Below are 16,513 nucleotides of genomic sequence, written 5' to 3'. Positions count from 1 at the left end.
GGCGGGGCGGCCGCGGGCCCGGCGCGCGCGAGCCTCAGTCTGCCCGGGGCCGGCGGGCGCGGCGCTGCCTCCTCCCGGGCGGCGGAGGGGAGGAGGCGGCCTGGGGGCGCGAGCCGAGCGGGTGAGTGATCGCGGGCCCGCGGCTGGGGGAGGCGGGGAGGGGGAGCCCGGCGCGCCGCCCCCCGGCCCGGCCCGCGCTTTGTTCCGCCGGGGGAGATGTGGCCGCCCCCGGGGGGACCCCCGGGGCTGCCCGCAGGCCCCCGGGTAACGGTCTGCGGGCGGGGAGCGGGCCGCGGTGGACGCCCCCTGCGGAGGCTCCGTGCCCCCCCCCCTCTACTCCGCGACCACCGCGCCGGGGTTCCTGAGCTGGACGGCGGGACTCGGGGCCAGGGTTCTGCCCACCCCCCCTTTAAAATGGCGTTTGGGGGGTGCAGGGATCCGCCGGGGAGTTGTCACGTCCGTCTGAGTAATGAGAAGCAGCCGGCGCCGCAGGCCCGCTCCACGCCCGGGGACACCGGGCTCATTCATTGAGGGCCGCGGGGCGCGCGAGGGGGCCGCGGGGAAGGTCGGGGCGCCAACCGAGACCCCCCACCCCGGCCCGGTGTGGTCCGCACGCCGAGCACAGCACCCCCAGGGACCCCGCAGGTCGCTGGAAGCGCGGCACCCGCCGGCCCTTGAGACCCTGTGGCAGGAACTGAGATGCGCGCTGTGGGGGGGGGACAAAGCCAAACGGCTGGGGGGGTGGCGGGGGGCGTCCCGGGATCCCTGGTGCAGACCCCTCTTTCCCCTTGCGTCCCTCCTGGGACCTCTCAGGCTGTGTGTTGGCGGGGCAGGAGGCGTCTGTGGGGCTCTGTCCTCCAGGACACTCTGCAGGGACCTGACCCCAGGGTAAGAACAGGGCTGGACACGGTGGCTTCTGGGAGTTCTAAGGAGACCTGACTTAGAGCCCGGACCCCCTGCAGGAACAACCTCTAACCACAGCCTGCCGCCTACTGGGGTGCGCTTGCTGGGGGAGGGGGTGCTAAGTATCCCTGCCCAGAGGTTTTGTTATTCACCACAGCCCCGGGGCCTGCCCTGAACTGCGACTCAGAAGGTCAGTAACTTGCCCGCGGGGGTCCTGTTGAAGAGACCAAGCTTTTGTCCCTGTGGCTGCTGCTCCTCCTTGCCCGGTGCCCTCGAGTACCCGCTCAGCTTCTGGGCACCAGCTGGCTGAAGTGCATGTGGGGCTAATAACTGACACGTGTCAGGGACTGGGCACTCGAGCAGAGACAGTTAGGAGTCCCTCCTTCCTCCCTCTCGGGGTGTGGGGGCGCGGAGCCCTAGCTGCATCGCTGAGGTTTGGTAACGGGCCCTGTTTCCCGTCCATCTCTTGTCCCTGCCACTGGGGTTTCACCCTGGGGTCAGTTCTCATTGCCCAGGCAGCAGTTGGTGTCCCCTGGCTGTGGTTTCTGCTGGAATCTGTCCTCTGCCAGGGCAGAAGCCATTGGGATGGGGGGGTAGGGGGGTCTGCCAGGCTCGGGATGGAAGGAAGGGGTGTGGAGATGGCCCCTCCCCCCGCAGTGGGGCGCCCTGAGGCTGGGCACATCTCCCAGAGCTGCCTTTGCTCTGGGTTTCCTGCACCCCTTTTGGGTCCATCCATCGAAGGTGCTTTTTGTGACAGGTACACTTTTATCGGCTCGGACCCTAGGTATTTCACGCTTCCAGCTGAGCCGAGCTGCGGAGAGTGTTCTGTGGCCAGGTTCCTGAGCTACGCGCCCCAACCACAGGGAAGATCACTGGCTTCTGATGGACAGAACCAGTTCCCGGGGCGCCTGTTGACCAGTGACAGGGCGCGAGTCGCCGGGAAATGGGCCCTCTGGGGTGGGCAGTGCCCAGTGCAATGCCTGATCCTCGTGGTTCCTGCACCCTGGCTCCCCTGTACCAGCCCTCCTCCCCCTACAGACTGGCTCTAGAATGTTCTTGGTATCCAGATTATGCGCTGAGTCCTGGAGGCCGTGTGCCGGGGTTGGGACAGGCTTCGGGCCAGCCATGGGGGCAGTTAGTCCCCTTGGTCTGTGGCAGAGGACGGGCAGAGCCACAGGTGCCCATTGCCCGGAAGCTGTGCAGGGAAGCGACACTTGAGGAGGAATTTTCCCTGGGCTCTGATGTCCCCGTCGGTCCTGGCTGAGGACCCGACAATATTGAATCTGGGGACTCGATCGGACGCCAATACCGTCACCCAGAGAACCAGCCGAAGGTGCGGTCAGCTCTCGTGAGCTCCACGTGCACAGGGCTGGAGTGCTCGTGCCTCATCTAGCAGGTTCTTGGGAGAGGCAGCCAAGCAGGCTGAGGGGCCAGACAGCGTGCAAAGGGTTTGTTTGGGGTCCATACCCCGCAGTGCTCGGGGACTCTGCTGGACGCAGTGCTCAGGGCAGGAATCCCTCCTGACGGTGCTCAGGGGACTGTGTAGTGCTGGGTCTACCTCTGGTCTGTAGCTGGAGGAGGGGGAGGGAGGGCTGCTTCCCTGCCCCTGCCCCCAGCTCTCCTTGGCTCGGCCCCTCTGCCCAGCTGCCCAGAGCCTCAGAGGCCTTTTGCTCCATTTTTTCTGTCGCCGTCCCTGTGGATGGGGCCTGGCCGTCGCCCTGCGTGTTTGGTTTCTTAATGTCCCTGTCATTGTCCTTCAGTCCTCTTGGCAGCTTCCCTAGGTGGGACACGCTGATGGCTGGAGGGCCAGATGCTCACAGGGTCACTGCTGGGTGCTGAGGGGACCTTCTGGCGCTCAGAGGGGCGTGTTCTCATCCAGAGATCGGGGGCTAATGAGCTCGGAGAGCCCAGGGCAGGATTTGGGGGTGCTGTGTAGGTGGCGCGGGAGAGGGCAGGAGTTGAGTTCTGCAGCTCTGGGCCTCCGGGGTGGGTTCCATGCTGTGGGGGCCCATCTGTGACTGAAATACATTGACGAGAGTGTGTGTGGGGGGGGGGGGCCAGAAAGGGCCCCAGAAATAAGAGCGTTCCAGTGCTCACGCAGCTGCAGAGAGCCAAATCCCAGAGGGGCGCAAGCGGATGGGCCCTGGGGTGCTCGATTCAAACCCCAGCAGGCTCATTTCTCAGCAGTGGGAGGACGGTGGAGGGGCGCAGACCGGAGCTTTCCCGGTGCCGGCTTGCAGGAACCGTGGGGAATCAGGGCCTCACATCAAGCAGGGATTTGTTTGCTGGTTTTTGGTGTTTGAGCCACACCTGGCTGTGCCCGGGGGCTGCTCCTAGCTCTGTGCTCGAGGGAACTTTCCAGCATGCTTGGGGGTAGGGGGGCTGTGCCATGCTGGGGTCCCAACCCAGATGGCCCCCGTACCAAGCTGGTACTCCAACCCATTCTCCCCTTTTCCTTCTTTCCTTTCTTTCTGCGCCTGAGCCAGTGGAGTAGGGCCCCAACCCCCGCCTCTCCCAGAAAAAAATAAAAATAAAAAGACGAATTTAGGCTCAAGATGAGGCCAGCAAAGGTTCGGTAATAGATGGAACCCTTGATGGAAATGATCCCCAGGAAGCTCCCTGTGGGCCTGGCGGGGAGGGGGGTCCCTCCTGCACCCTGGATCCTTTCAGAGACTGAGGACGGACACCCCCAGCCAAGCCTGGCCTCCGGGATACCCATCCCTGCAACGTTCTTTCCTTTCTCCCCGCTGCGCCCGTCTGCGCCAACAGCTCCGTCCTCCAGCCCCTGTTGCATCGACTCCTTCCGCTGCTCCTTGGGGTGGTGCAGTTTAACGACAGCCTCTCCCGGGGCTCCCTCCTGGCCCGCTCCCATCCCCCAGCACCAGAGCTGGACCCCGGCGACGGAGGCGAGACAGTGGACAGAGACAGCGGCCTTCCATCCAGGAGTTACAAATGAAGCTGATGTTTCAGAAAAGTTGGCACCATGTCCTGCCCCTTTGGTTTTCCTCTTTGGGTGTGGGTGAGCCTCTCAGCGGTGCTCAGGAGACCCAGGGAACTCAGTCCACAGTGCCGGCGGGTCAGTGCAAGGGTTCGAGGATGAGGCGTGTGGTGGCGCTGGGCTCAAACCGGGGCAAGCACCCACCCACGGACTCTCTGGCCCCGCAGAGTCGGGAGAAAGACAGGCTCCCCGTGAGAAGGTCGGTGATACCTAAGTCTGGTTACATTCGGGTCAGGAGCAAGTTGGCCGGTGTGGAAACTGAGGCCCCGGGAGCTTAAGTCAGAGCCCAAGGGAAGGGGAGCCCCAGGCCTGACCGCGCCCCCCATGGCACTCTCTGAACCCTGCCGAGCTTGGGACTATCCCTGGGTTCAACCACATGGAGCCCGGTGGGCAGTGGCCCAAAGGCACAAGGGCCCCGGATGTCACAAGGCAGCCCAGGCGGCTGGGAAAGTGGAGGTATAGGCGGGGGAAGGAGCACCCCTGTCTCATTCATCTCAGCCATCCCCCAAACCCACTGTGCTTGCACTACTTGGCAATGTTGAAAACCAATAAAGAGAGAAGAAATGTAAAGGCAGTCACACACAGCCCAGGTATCCACCGCCCAGGAGGATGGTGGCCCTGGTGGGGGCGAGTCACTGGCCTCGAGGCAGGACAGGGCCGAAAGGATTCCGTGGCCCTCAGCCCACAAGCCTGTCCCCAGCCCGCGCCCCTTTGGGAGTCTTGCCCCAAGTACCCACATCCAGCCTCTGGTAGCTTCAGCGCCCCGAGTTATTCGATAACCTTAGCACTGCCGGGGGAGGCCCCCAAACCAAAATAGTTTGGTTGTCGTCAGCATGCTAGTACAGCAGAGAAGGCATTTGCCTTGCACACGGCTGACCTGGGTTTGATCCCCGGCATCCCATACGGTTCCCTGAGCATCACCAGGAGTAATTCCTGAGTGCAGGGCCAAGAGTAACCCTTGTGCATCACTGAGTGTGACTCCCCCCCACCCACACACACCCACCCACACACACAAATAAGTAAAGTCCGTCCTGGACATTGTGAGTAGGGTGGGTGGCCGAGCAGCCTGGTGACCATGATTGACGTGATGTGTGGAAAAGAGAAAAGGCCAGATTTCCCCCTTTCGTCCCCGGATGAGAGCACTGTACCCAGCAGCTGTCCGGTCACAAGAGAGCCATCTGCTACTTGCTGGCGTGGGTTCACCTGTGCCAGCGTCCCCTTTGGTCTTGTGAACCAGGGGAAAGCTCCCCCCTTCCTCGCCCTGCTGCCCCGGCCTTGTCCCCCAGCTGGCAAGGCTCAGCTCCTGGTCCCCAGACACAGGAGTGCAGGAGCGGAGCCTTCTCTGATGGGCAGGCTCCGCCCTGCCCGCTTGCCTCCTTCCTGCCGCCTGACCGACTTTATTCAAAGTCTGCAGAGGGCCCGAGTGACCAGGACAGTGGGTAGGAGTGGTAGGACGCTTACCTCGCTCCCTGGCACCCCATAGGGTCCCCACCAGGAGTGATCGCTGAGCACAGAGCTAGGAGGAAACCCTGAGCCCCTCTGGGTGGGCTGTTCCCCCCCCCACCACTCAAAGAATAAAAGCTCTACAAAAAAAAGATGGGGCACTCTATTTTTTCCTGCTCTTTGGGTCACACCTGGCGATGCTCAAGGGTTATTCCTGGCTCTGCACTTAAGAACTGCACCTAGCAGTGCTCAGGGTCCCACAATGGGTGGTAGGAATCGAACCTGGGTCGGCTGTGTGCAAGGTAAATGCCCTAACCGCTGAACTATCGCTCCAGCCCAATGGGACGCTCTTGTAGCAGCCAGTCCTGAGTGGAGGCAAAGACGTGCTCTCTGAGGTGAGTGTTTCCCCACCTGCAGCCCCTCAGCTGTTTTCCTGAAGGTTTACCCCCCCCTCCACACTCCTGCCTGCCCGACTCCATGCCTCCGTCCCCCTGACTGTGCCACAGCTGTGCGAGTGGGACCTGGGGGACTTCTGCAAGTTGGGGTTTGTCTGAGGAGGGAAAGATCAGAGGTGTAAGCAGGAGGTGGTTAGACCCGCTCTGAAGCCCCTGCCCGTCTCGTGAGACAGAAGGACATCTCCACGCTGCGCTTGCAGGCCCGGCTGTTTGGGGCAGTGCTCGCACCCAGGGCCCCACAGCAAGGAATGCAGAGCCACATTCCAGCACACAACACTTTTAATATTTTTGGAGGGGGGGGAAGAGGGGCTCCCAAACCCTTGTTTCCCAAACGGTGCCCAGGAGGCCCGTGTGCCACTGAGTGGTTCTTGGCTACCTGGGTGGCAGTTGCCCAGGGCCCACAGATGTGGTGCTGTTTGAGCCCTGAGTGCAGGGGAGCACCCGGCTCGCCCCAGGGGCACTCAGGGGGCACCCGGTGAGCAGGGGGTGGAACCCTGGCTGGGCACATGCCTAGCATGTCCCCTAAGCACCGTACTATCTCCTGCTCCCTTCATTTTGAAATCACTGTCTGGGGCCCGAGCAAGAGTCCAGCAGGAAGGATGTTTGCCCTGCACGTGACTGACCGGGGTTCAATCCCCGGCATCCCCGTATGGTCCCCGAGCCTGGTCAGGAGTAATTCCTGCCCCTGAGCATCACTGGATGTAACCCCAAAAAAGGAAAACAAATCACTTCCACACCCCCACCCCCGCCCCCCGCCCAACACACACCTCTTAATTTGGCTTTGCTGCAATGAATGGAGGGTCAGTGGAGGCTGTTCCCCCCGGAACGGCAGGGCCAGGTCCGTTTTCAAAGACAGGCTCTGGTTTATAAATCACGCGCCGTGGGGCCTCTCTGCCGGGCAGCCCCGCGATATCACGTTTCTAGAAGAAACGTCAGAGTTTCATTGGCCTCTGGAGCTGTGTGGGGTCGCAAGCAGATGGAGGGAGGGAGGCCCACCACCTCACAGGGGCTGTCACTTTGGGGGTGCGGCCAGGATCAGGCCCTTGCTCCCTGCCCCTGGCGCGATTTCCACAGCCAAAAGTTAATTCTAATTCCATTTAGGTTCTTCCTTTTCGCCTTTACGATGCCAAGGTGCCCCGTTGGAAACTGCCCCCATACAGCGTTCATCCAGCCCAACCAACCTTGACGTTCTGGCTTTGCTGGAAATGCATCCCCCCACCTCACACCCAGCAGGGTGGGGCCCGCCCACCCTTCTTGGCCAGTACCCCTTTCGTACCCGGCTGCCCCAAAATAGTTTCTCGCAAGTTCTTTCAATGGCTGCTTTTTTGTAACCGGAGATGAGGGAAAGGGTGGGGCGGCTGTCCGAGGCCTGGAGGGCAGAGATTGAAAACGATCTGTGTGAGACCCGTCTCCGCACACACCTCCACACCCACATTCCTCAGGCCTGATCTCGGGGCACAGAGCCACTCCCTGGCCCGCGTCTGCCCCGACCTTTCTCCTTCTGCCCAGAAGTTGGGCCCCGGTGCCCGGCTGGGCCCGAGGGGAGCTGGCCTGCCCGGCAGAAGCCCACCCCCCTGGCCGTGCCACCACACTCCCTGGCCACCACACCCCCTCTCGGGGACAGCGGGGCCCCGGCCCACTTATCTGGAGCTGGCTGGGTGTTTCCTGTAGGTTTGAGATTTTTGTGGAGGAAATGAAAATAAAGAAACCGACCTTTGTTTTTCTTCTGGGACTCAAACTGGGGGTGGCTGGAGCCCCGTCACCGGGCACCAGCACAAAATAATGGTTCTACTGAGCCTCGCCAAGCTGTTTTCTGCGAAGGGTTGGTGTGGGCAGCGGGGAAGGAGGCAGCGGGAAGTGGGCATGGGGCGACAGAAACGGGGACCTCGAGACCTCATCCTCATCCTCCCAGGAGTGAGGAGGGCATAGGCCAGAAGGCCCCAGTCTCTGTCCCCCTCTGTGGGCCCCAGGTGACCTTGGGTGGCCTCTGGGAGGCAGGGTGGCGTCTCTAGCTGCCCTGCCCTCCCCCAGCTGCCCTGGGCTCTGCCCTCGCCCACCTTGGGAACGGGGAGGGAGTCTCCCCGCGGGCTCTTCATTATTTCCACAGGCTCTTCCCAATGGCCTCCTAGCATTGATTTTTCCTCAAAATTTGACCATTGGGGTGGAACAATAGTACAGTGGGTAGGACGTATGCCTTGCGTGTAGCCATGAATCACGAAATCCCCTTGATCATCAATTTCTCGAGCGGTCTCAGTAACCTCTCCATTCATCCTAACCCTGAGATTTTAGAAGCCTCTCTCCACTCGGCCTTCCCAATGATGCTGATGCTGCATTGGAGGCTCTTTCAGGGTCAGGGGAATGAGACCCACCTGTTACTGGCTTTGGCATATGAATACACCATGGGAAGCTTGCAAGGCTGTCCCATGTGGGCAGGAAACTCTCAGTAGCTTGCGAGTTTCTCCCAGAGGGAGAAGTAGGTTATAAAATACCGCTTCTGGAAGCTTGCTTTTAAGTCTCTGGATGTTGGCCGTTGATGGGATTACACACAACTGGGTTCCTCTGCCGGTACCTTCATGTGTGAGGCCTGTCTGAATGTGTGGAGAGGGGCCTCCAGCATGGCTGTAGCTAGGTTCTGGTGGTCTTCGGCCACCGGGAGCACTGCTTGGGGCGGGGAGGGAAGCTGGAGCCCATCCCCTCCGAGGGGCCCCGGGGAAGACAGCCAGGCGTGCGGGCAAGAGACTCTCTGCCGCGTGTAGCCAACCCAGGTTTAATTCCCAACATCGCGTACAGTCCCCACCTCCGAGCACCACCAGGAGTAATTCCTGAGTTCAGAGCCAGAAGTAACCCCAGAGCATCGCCAAGTATAGCCCCCAAATCAAAAAACATTTAAAAATATTTTTTGTAAATGACCCATCATTGATGACCCTCCCCCTCCCCTGCCAGCAGCATGTCTGAAGGTCTCCCCTCAGACACCCGGCCTTTGGGTGGGCTGCCACCCTGCAAGTGGGTTTTGTGCTTCCCGATGCTTGGTTTGCCCATCCCCTGCACCCCACAGGCTGTTGCATTCTGCCAGGAACCTCTAAAAAGGGACTAAGAAGAATGAGATAGTATCTAAAAAGGAGAGATAGTATCTAAGAAGGAAAGAGAGTATCTAAGAGGGGGAGAGAGAGAGTGACTAAGAGGGGGAGAGAGAGATAGAGTGTCTAAGAGGGAAAGATGGTATCTAAGAGGGAGAGAAAGTAACTAAGAAGGAGAAAGAGTACCTAAGAAGGGGAGATAGTACAGAGGCAGAAATTTTTCTGCGGTGGGGTAAGGTGCTATGCATTTTTTTTTCAACAAAGGAAGCCACTGCCCCCCCCTTTTTTTCTTTTGGGTCACACCCGGCAATGCTCAGGGGTTACTCCAGACTCTGCGCTCAGAAATTACTCCTGGCAGTGCTTGGGGGACCATATGGGATGCTGGGAATCGAACCGGGTCGGCTGCGTGCAAGGCAAACGCCCTACCCACTGTGTTATGGCTCCAGCCCCCCATGCATTTTTTTTTAATTAACATTTTCTTCTCACTTGGTTTAAGTCAATTGCCTTGCACACAGTCAACCAGGGTTTGATCCCCAGCACCCCATATGGTCCCCTGAGCCCACCAGGAGTGATCCCTGAGCACAGAGCCAGGAGTCAGTCCTGAGAACAGCCGGGTGTGGCCCAAAACCAAAAAGGAAGAAAGAAGAGCCAGGAGCTAGCCCACAGCTGACGGGGGAGCTGGGCCCGGGGCCACACGCCCTCCTGCTGGGCCCTGGCCGCCCTCCAGCCTCATCCACTGCCACCTTCCAGAAGTCTCCACAGCTGCCTACATTTTTCACTGATCTGGGGAAGCTGGGCTCCAACCCGGGACCTGCACCCCCGCCCAGTTGCCCCTCTGCTCCAGGAGCTGGGCAAGGCCACTCGCGGCCCCTCTGAGGGATGCCCCCGCCCCGAGGACATGGACCCACTGCATCAGATTCTTGTCGGGCCTTTGCCGAGCGTGGGACACGTGTCGCAGGAAGGATTCAACACCGAGGGAGAACAACCTCACCGGCCCGTTCTGCACCACGCGAGTGCTGGGCACACGTGGACGTGAGAACATGTTGTCTAGAGGGGAAGACGCCAGCAGGCGGTGTCGCCCCCTCCCCGCACCCCTCCCAGGGAGCCAGGCCCCAGGCCAGCAGTGCAGCCTGACATGGCCACTGGCAGCCCCCACTGCTCTGGGCCTGATTTTCCTGAAGAGGAAACTGAGGCACAGAAGGTCAGTTCCTTGGCTTGCGCTTCCTGGTGAGGCCAGCGCCAAGCTGGGGTGGGATGGGAGCAGGGCGGGAGCACCAGGGGACAGGGGACAAGCCCCAGCAGAGGCGCAGGAAGCAGACATGCTGCCCCCCCACCCCCTCCGGGCCCTCAGGGCAGCATCCGGTCTGGCAGTGCCATCATTTGCCCAGCTGGACACGGTCTGACCAGGTCAGGGGCAGGGCAGGGCTGTGCCCAGGGAGGAGTGTGGTGGGCCCAGCTGCTCCTTCAGGGTGGGGGGCAGCGTGCCACCGCCTCCCTGAGACCCGGTCACAGCACTCACCGCCCCAGTCTGCCGCCCGGTGAGAGAAACCCAACAGGCTGCACCGGCCCGGGCCCAGCTACTGACCCGACCTCGCCCCACTGCGGTCGGGGGGCTCAGGAATGGAGCCAGCTGAGGGGCTTCGCATGTGGGGGGCTCGGCTTCCATCCCCGGCACCGCCTGGCCCCTGAGCACGGCTGGGAGGGGACACCCCGACCCCCGCACAGAGCCAGGAGCAGCCTGGTGTGGACCCCCCTCCAAAACCAAACCCAGAGCACTGGGAACTGCTCTGTGCCTCGCTCGGACCCTCCCCCTGCGGAAGCATGGTGGCCCCCAGTGCAGTCTCCTTCCTGCTTGTCCACCAGCACCCTGGGCCCTGGCGATAATGCCCGCAACTGTCCTCAGCGCAGACGGCCAGGCCCTCAGGGACCTCCGCCCGGCCCCTGCCCCTGCCCACTCACTGTCCCTCGGCCCCACCCCTCAGGACGAGGTGCCTCTTGGGGTTTCTGGGGCAAGGTTTGTTTGGGTTTTCAGTTTGGGGGCCACGCCCTGAGAGGCTCGGGGCTTCCTCCTGGCTCGGCGCTCAGGGATCACTCCCGGTGGGACTCAGGGGACCATAGGGGATGCCGGGGATTGAACCCAGCTGGCTACGTGCAAGGCCAGCACCCCGCCCGCTGTGCTGTCTCCCAGCCTGAGTGGGGAAGCGGACGGGGCTCGATTAGTGATGTCTGCTGGGGCTCTGGGTGCAGGGAGCAGCCCCCTGGTCCCCCTGGACCCCCGCTGCCCCTCAGTGCTCCCTCCCCCGCTCCCAGCACACACAGGGGCCTAGTGGCCCTAATTACAGAAACCCACGGGCTTGCTGGAGGTGGGGGCCGTGTGGGGCAGTGAGCCGGGGTTGGGGGGGTGAGATGGGGCAGGGGGCTGTAGAGGCCAGCACAGCCCCCAGCAGCTCGGCAGGGGTGGGGAGGTGCTGCTGGGAAGAGTGCAGAGGGGCAGGGCGGCTCCTGGAATGCAGAGCCATTTCCTCCACAAGGGTGGGGCGCCCCCTCCCCGCCCAGCCCCTCTCCTGTATCCGCAGGCCCTGGGGACGGGCACTCCCTGACTCCCAGAGATGAGACCAGTTTCCTGGGCGGACTCAGCTCAGTGAGGATGATGAACCTGGTTCCCTCCTCCCTCCCCGAAAAGCCCCTAGCTAGAGCGCCCCCACCAGGCCAGCCATGAGCGGCACCACCAGACGCCTGCCCAGGCCAGCAGGAGGTGTGCTGGGGACCGAGAGGGGCAGCCGGCTGGGGGGACCAGGGTCCCCCAGATCATTCCCAATACGCCCGTGCTGGGGGTCTCCAGGGCTCTGCCACCAGGTCCCCCACAGTCCTGAGCACGCTGTTGCTTTGCAGACGGGGAAACTGAGGCTCTGGAAGATAAGAAACACGTGCCTGGCTGGGGCACAGGGAGTCCCAGCTGGGAACTCGTCTCCACCTGCCACCCCGGCTGTCCTCCTGAGACCCTGAGCGGCTTTGCCTGAGCCCCTTTCCAGAAGCTTCTGCCCCTTGACTCCTGACCCCACCCCAATCCTATTTTGAAAATTGCTGGTGGGGCTGGAGCGATAGTACAGTGGGGAGGGTGTTTGCCTTGCATGAGACTGACCCGGCTTTGATCCCCAGCATCCCCTATGGTCCTTTGAGCACTGCCAGGAGTAATTCCTGAGTGGAGAGCCAGGAGTAATCTCTGAGCATCACTGGGGTGTGACCCAAAAAGCAAAAAAAAAAAAAAAGGAAGGAAAGAAAAAGAAAGAAAGAGAGAAAGAAAGAGAGAAAGAAAGAAAGAAAGAAAGAAAGAAAGAAAGAAAGAAAGAAAGAAAGAAAGAAAGAAAGAAAGAAAGAAAGAAAGAAAGGGAGAAAGAAAGGGAGAAAGAGGGAGAAAGAGAAAGGGATAAAGAAAGAGAGAAAGAAGGAAAGAAAGAAAGAAGGAAAGAAAGAAAGAAAGAAAGAAAGAAAGAAAGAAGGAAAGAAAGAAAGAAAGAAAGAAAGAAAGAAAGAAAGAAAGAAAGAAAGAAAGAAAGAAAGAAAGAAAGAAAGAAAGAAAGAAAGAAAGAAGGAAAGAAGGAAAGAAGGAAAGAAAGAAGGAAGGAAAGAAGGAAGGAAAGAGGAAAGAAAGAAAAAGAAAGTATCTGGGGTCACAGGTCACCTAGTCCCCACCCCATGCCTCCTAGAGGCCAGTCCTGGCCCTGACCCAGGGGGCAGCACCTGCATGTGGGCTAAGGAAGGGGGAGGGTTCCCGCTGCTTCCCATCAGTCCTTAGGATGCTCCTGTGTGCTGGGGCCTCCCTGGCCAGGAATGAGAGAAGGGGTGTGTGTGTGTGTGTGTGTGTGTGTGTGTGTGTGTGTGTGTGTGTGTGTGTGTGTGTGTGTGTGTGTGTGTTGGGGCGGGGGAGGGTCTTGTGCCCCTTCCTGCTACTGGGGAAGGTGGACCTGCCTTTCCAGAAACGGGGTCACCCCACTCCAGCTGGGTCCCTCCCAGGGAAAGAGGGAGCAAGAGACCTGGGCTCAGACGGCTGATGCCTCTTGCAGGGGAGCTGGGGTGCGGGGTGCGGGAGCAGACGTGGGGCGCAGTGAGGTTGCCAGGGGAACCAGCACCCCACCCCCGCCTGCAGGTGGTTTCAGAGCAGGGTGCTGCGGGGAGCAGATCGGTTCCCAGGGAAGCGAGGGGCCCCTTCCCGGGGTGGGTGGGAGCAGAGGAGGCCGCGCTAACACTCCCGCTCCTTCCCCGAGCCTAGGCCAGTTTCACACCTTTCAAGTTCCCTGCCTGGAGGGCTGCCTTGATGCTGGCACTCAAGCTTTGCATGCAGGAGCACCACAGAGGAGAGACCCTTGCACGCCAAGCCGGGAGCAGCCCCCAGGCATCCTCAGCTATGTTCCCCAAACCGGAAGTTAACGTTCACCAAGCCCGAGTTCCAAGCAGGGGTGGGGGGATGAGGGGGGAATAGGCTGTGTTGGGTATTTGGCCAACAGGAGCTGGGCCCCTGCTTAAAGAGCCTCAGGTCCCTCCTCATGCTGCCTGCCTGCTCCGAGGGACCATCTGGGACCCCCAGAAGTGGATGGAGAAGCAGATTTCTAGAATGATCTCCAGGTGCCTTCTCAGCGGCTCGAGCTAGAGAGGGTGTGGTGTGTGGGAGGTGGTGCTCTCACACAGCCCCGCGGACCTGCCGGCTCTTGCTCCAGCCTTTCCCTGGTGCCTCGAGTCCCCTCCTCTGAACCCTGCAGCTTCTCAGCTGCTGCACACCCCCCTCCTCATGCCCTTCTCTCCCATCGTGCTGGGCTGGGTGTTGGGGAGGCGGGAGGAGGGGGCTTTGCCCCTCGGGAATTCTGAGGCCCAGGCAGCGACTCTGGATTGCCTCCACGGATGACCCTCTCCCACGCTCACCCTCAGGAGCACCTTCCCTGCCTGTGTGTAATGCCTGGTGCCGGGGTTCGAGCCCAGGGTCTCACATATGGGCAGCATGCACTTTCCCTCCTGGGCTCCCCGCTGCTTCTCTGTGCCTGCCCTCCTGCCTCGCCCTCCTCTCGGTCACTGCATGACACTGCTCCCAGAGTGTCTCCATTTTCCTGTGGACGTTTCCTCTTAAGGCTCCGTGCTCCCTGGGAGTCCTCCTCCCACCCGCCCCTCCTGCCATTCACCTTCACTCAGGGTTTCTCACCCTCAACAGGACTGGATTTTAGGATGAATAATTTGTGGTTGTGTGTGTGTGGGGGGGGGGGGTCCTGTTCATTACTGGATGCTTGCAGCATCCCCGGCCAATAGGGTACCCAGAACACCTACTTCGCTTTGACACCCTCCCATCTCCACATCCCAAACTTCCTCGGGGAAGGAAACATTCCCCAAGTTGAGAAAACTGCTGCTTTAGCTGGCCTCAGCATCATCCAGACAAATCTCGGCCCTGTTCTTCCCCTCTGCTCGCCCCAACCTCAACAGGGGTTGACCAGATGTCCAGATCCTAGCACCCTGAGAGGGCAAGGGGAGACGGCAGCTGGGGCCAGGGCCACGGAGCTCTGAGAGTTGACCGGGCCTTGGGTACTGAGCTCAGATGTGCCATACTGCGGGGCCCTCTGCTCCCTGAAGCCCTAGCAGCCCCCACATGTCAGAGTGTGAGGGGCGACCCCCTGGACCCGCCCTGCTCAGATGAGCGCCCTCTCCTCCCTGTACGGGCAGAGTGCAGACTTGCCAGGAAGCCTCTTGGAGGGGAGTTGAAGACCATGTGGCAGCTGGTCCCCATGTCCCCTGTATCCCAAGGCCAGGCCCCTGGCCCAGAGTTGTCATTCTGGAGATGATCCAAGAGACCATGTCAACTGTGGTTCTCTTATGGGGTGGGAGGGTGCGACTGCGTCTGACTTTCCCCAACCTTCTTTCCTTCTTTCCCCAGGCCTCTGGGATGTGGGTGTGTTGGTCACTCTATTAGAAGTGAAGAAAATCCATGACTGTTTCCTCCTGAGTCAGACAGGTAGAAACTCCCCCTTCCTGATTCTCCATGTCTTGCCTCCCCAGGTCTGACCTGCGGCCACTATGGCCACCAGCGCCGTCCCCAGCGACAACCTCCCCACCTACAAGCTGGTGGTGGTGGGGGACGGGGGTGTGGGCAAGAGTGCCCTCACCATCCAGTTTTTCCAGAAGATCTTCGTGCCTGACTACGACCCCACCATCGAAGACTCCTACCTGAAACACACAGAGATTGACAATCAGTGGGCCATCTTGGACGGTGAGCCTGTGTGGTCGGGGGCTTGATGGGGACCCGGGGACGCCAGCCGGCAGAAGCGGGCCAGGTGCTGCTTCTACCCTGTGACTAGGGGAAGGTGGGCGTGAGGCTGTGTGTGGTTGAGGGCGCGCTACCCAAACCCGAATGAGGATTCAACCAGGCCCCTCCAGAATCAGGCGGGCCCAGTGAGGGGTGATGATGTCATCACTGCTTCCTCTTGCTACTCAGAAACTCCAGTGTACTTTTACAGAGGTCTCTAGGGAATTAAAAAGGGGAGGTAGATAAATTATCTCTTAGAAAGCAAAGTTTAGGGGCTGGAGTGATTGTACAGCGGGTAGGGCGGTTGCCTTGCACGCGGCGACCCAGGTTCGATTCCCAGAATCCCATATGGTTCCCTGAGCATTGCCAGGAGTAATTCCTGAATATAAAGCCAGGAGTAAACCCTGTGCATTGCCGGGTGTGGGCCAAAAAGCCAAAAGAAAAAAAAAAAAAGAAAGCAAAGCAAATTTTAGGGAGTGATAGGACAGCGGGTGAGGTGTTTGCCTTATATGCAGCTGACCCAGGTTCGACCCCTGGCATCCCATATGGCCCCCTGAGCACCAATAGGAGTGATCCCTGAGCAAAAAGCCAGGAGTGGTCCCTGAGCACCAACAGGAGTGATCCTTGAGCAAAAAGCCAGGCATGATCCCTGAGCAATGACAGGTATGACAAAAAAAAAAAAAAAAAAAACTGGAATTGCCCTTTGGAGGCAGGGGGTTGGGAAATTTTGCATCTTTCATTGTTTAGTCCAAATCGTTCTAGCTGAGCAGTTCTCAAACTCTGGTAGTCAAACCAGCAACTGTCAGAAATGCAAACCCTCGCAGGCCCTGCTGAGTGGGTGGCGGGGGGTGGGGTGGGGGTGGTACGGCAGCCAGTTTTTAAAGCTTCGGATTCTCACTATTAGCGTTTTTGATCATCTGAGCCTCTCTCTTGAGCAAGGAGCCATTAGTCACAGAACGTCGTTCTAGGAGAAGAGCTTTCAAAACCACGGGGACACCAGTCCTCTCTCAGCTATGCGATTTCCAAATGTTTCCGCCCAGTCTGTGGCCTGTTTTTCATTCTCTAAACAGAGCCTCTCAGAGACCAGAGGATTTTCTGTCCCCCCGCCCCCAAGCCCAGTTTGTCCTTTTCTGGAGTGTGTTTTTGATGCCGTAGCTAAGACAGCTTCATCTGACACCGGTCTCTGGGTTTGGGCGCTGTGTTTTCTCCCAGCCGAATGTTCTAGATTTTACATTTATATCTGCTCAGAGTTAATATTTTGGGGGGCCTCCCAAGCAGTGCTCAGGGGAGCTGGGGCCGCTCTGAGTGATGCCTGGCCCGGCTCTGGGGTTCAGAGGGGTCAGTGTTGGGGTTC

The 16,513-nt window shown here is 60.1% G+C and overlaps 1 protein-coding gene across 1 annotated transcript in view; it reads left to right on the top strand.

Annotated features, from left to right (window-relative positions):
- Positions 1-16,513, top strand: part of MRAS (muscle RAS oncogene homolog) — a 33,712-nt gene continuing 17,199 nt past the window's right edge. Inside the window, exons 1-2 of the mRNA XM_055125743.1 lie at positions 1-121; positions 14,913-15,123. Of these exons, the coding sequence (XP_054981718.1) occupies positions 14,931-15,123 (193 nt within the window). The 5' untranslated portion in view covers positions 1-121; positions 14,913-14,930. The remainder of the gene's footprint in view (positions 122-14,912; positions 15,124-16,513) is intronic.

Source organism: Sorex araneus, chromosome 2, assembly GCF_027595985.1.
Source record: "Sorex araneus isolate mSorAra2 chromosome 2, mSorAra2.pri, whole genome shotgun sequence".
NCBI lineage: Eukaryota > Metazoa > Chordata > Mammalia > Eulipotyphla > Soricidae > Sorex > Sorex araneus.
Note: the sequence above shows the minus strand (reverse complement) of the source record. Positions and strands in the feature narration are given on the sequence as shown.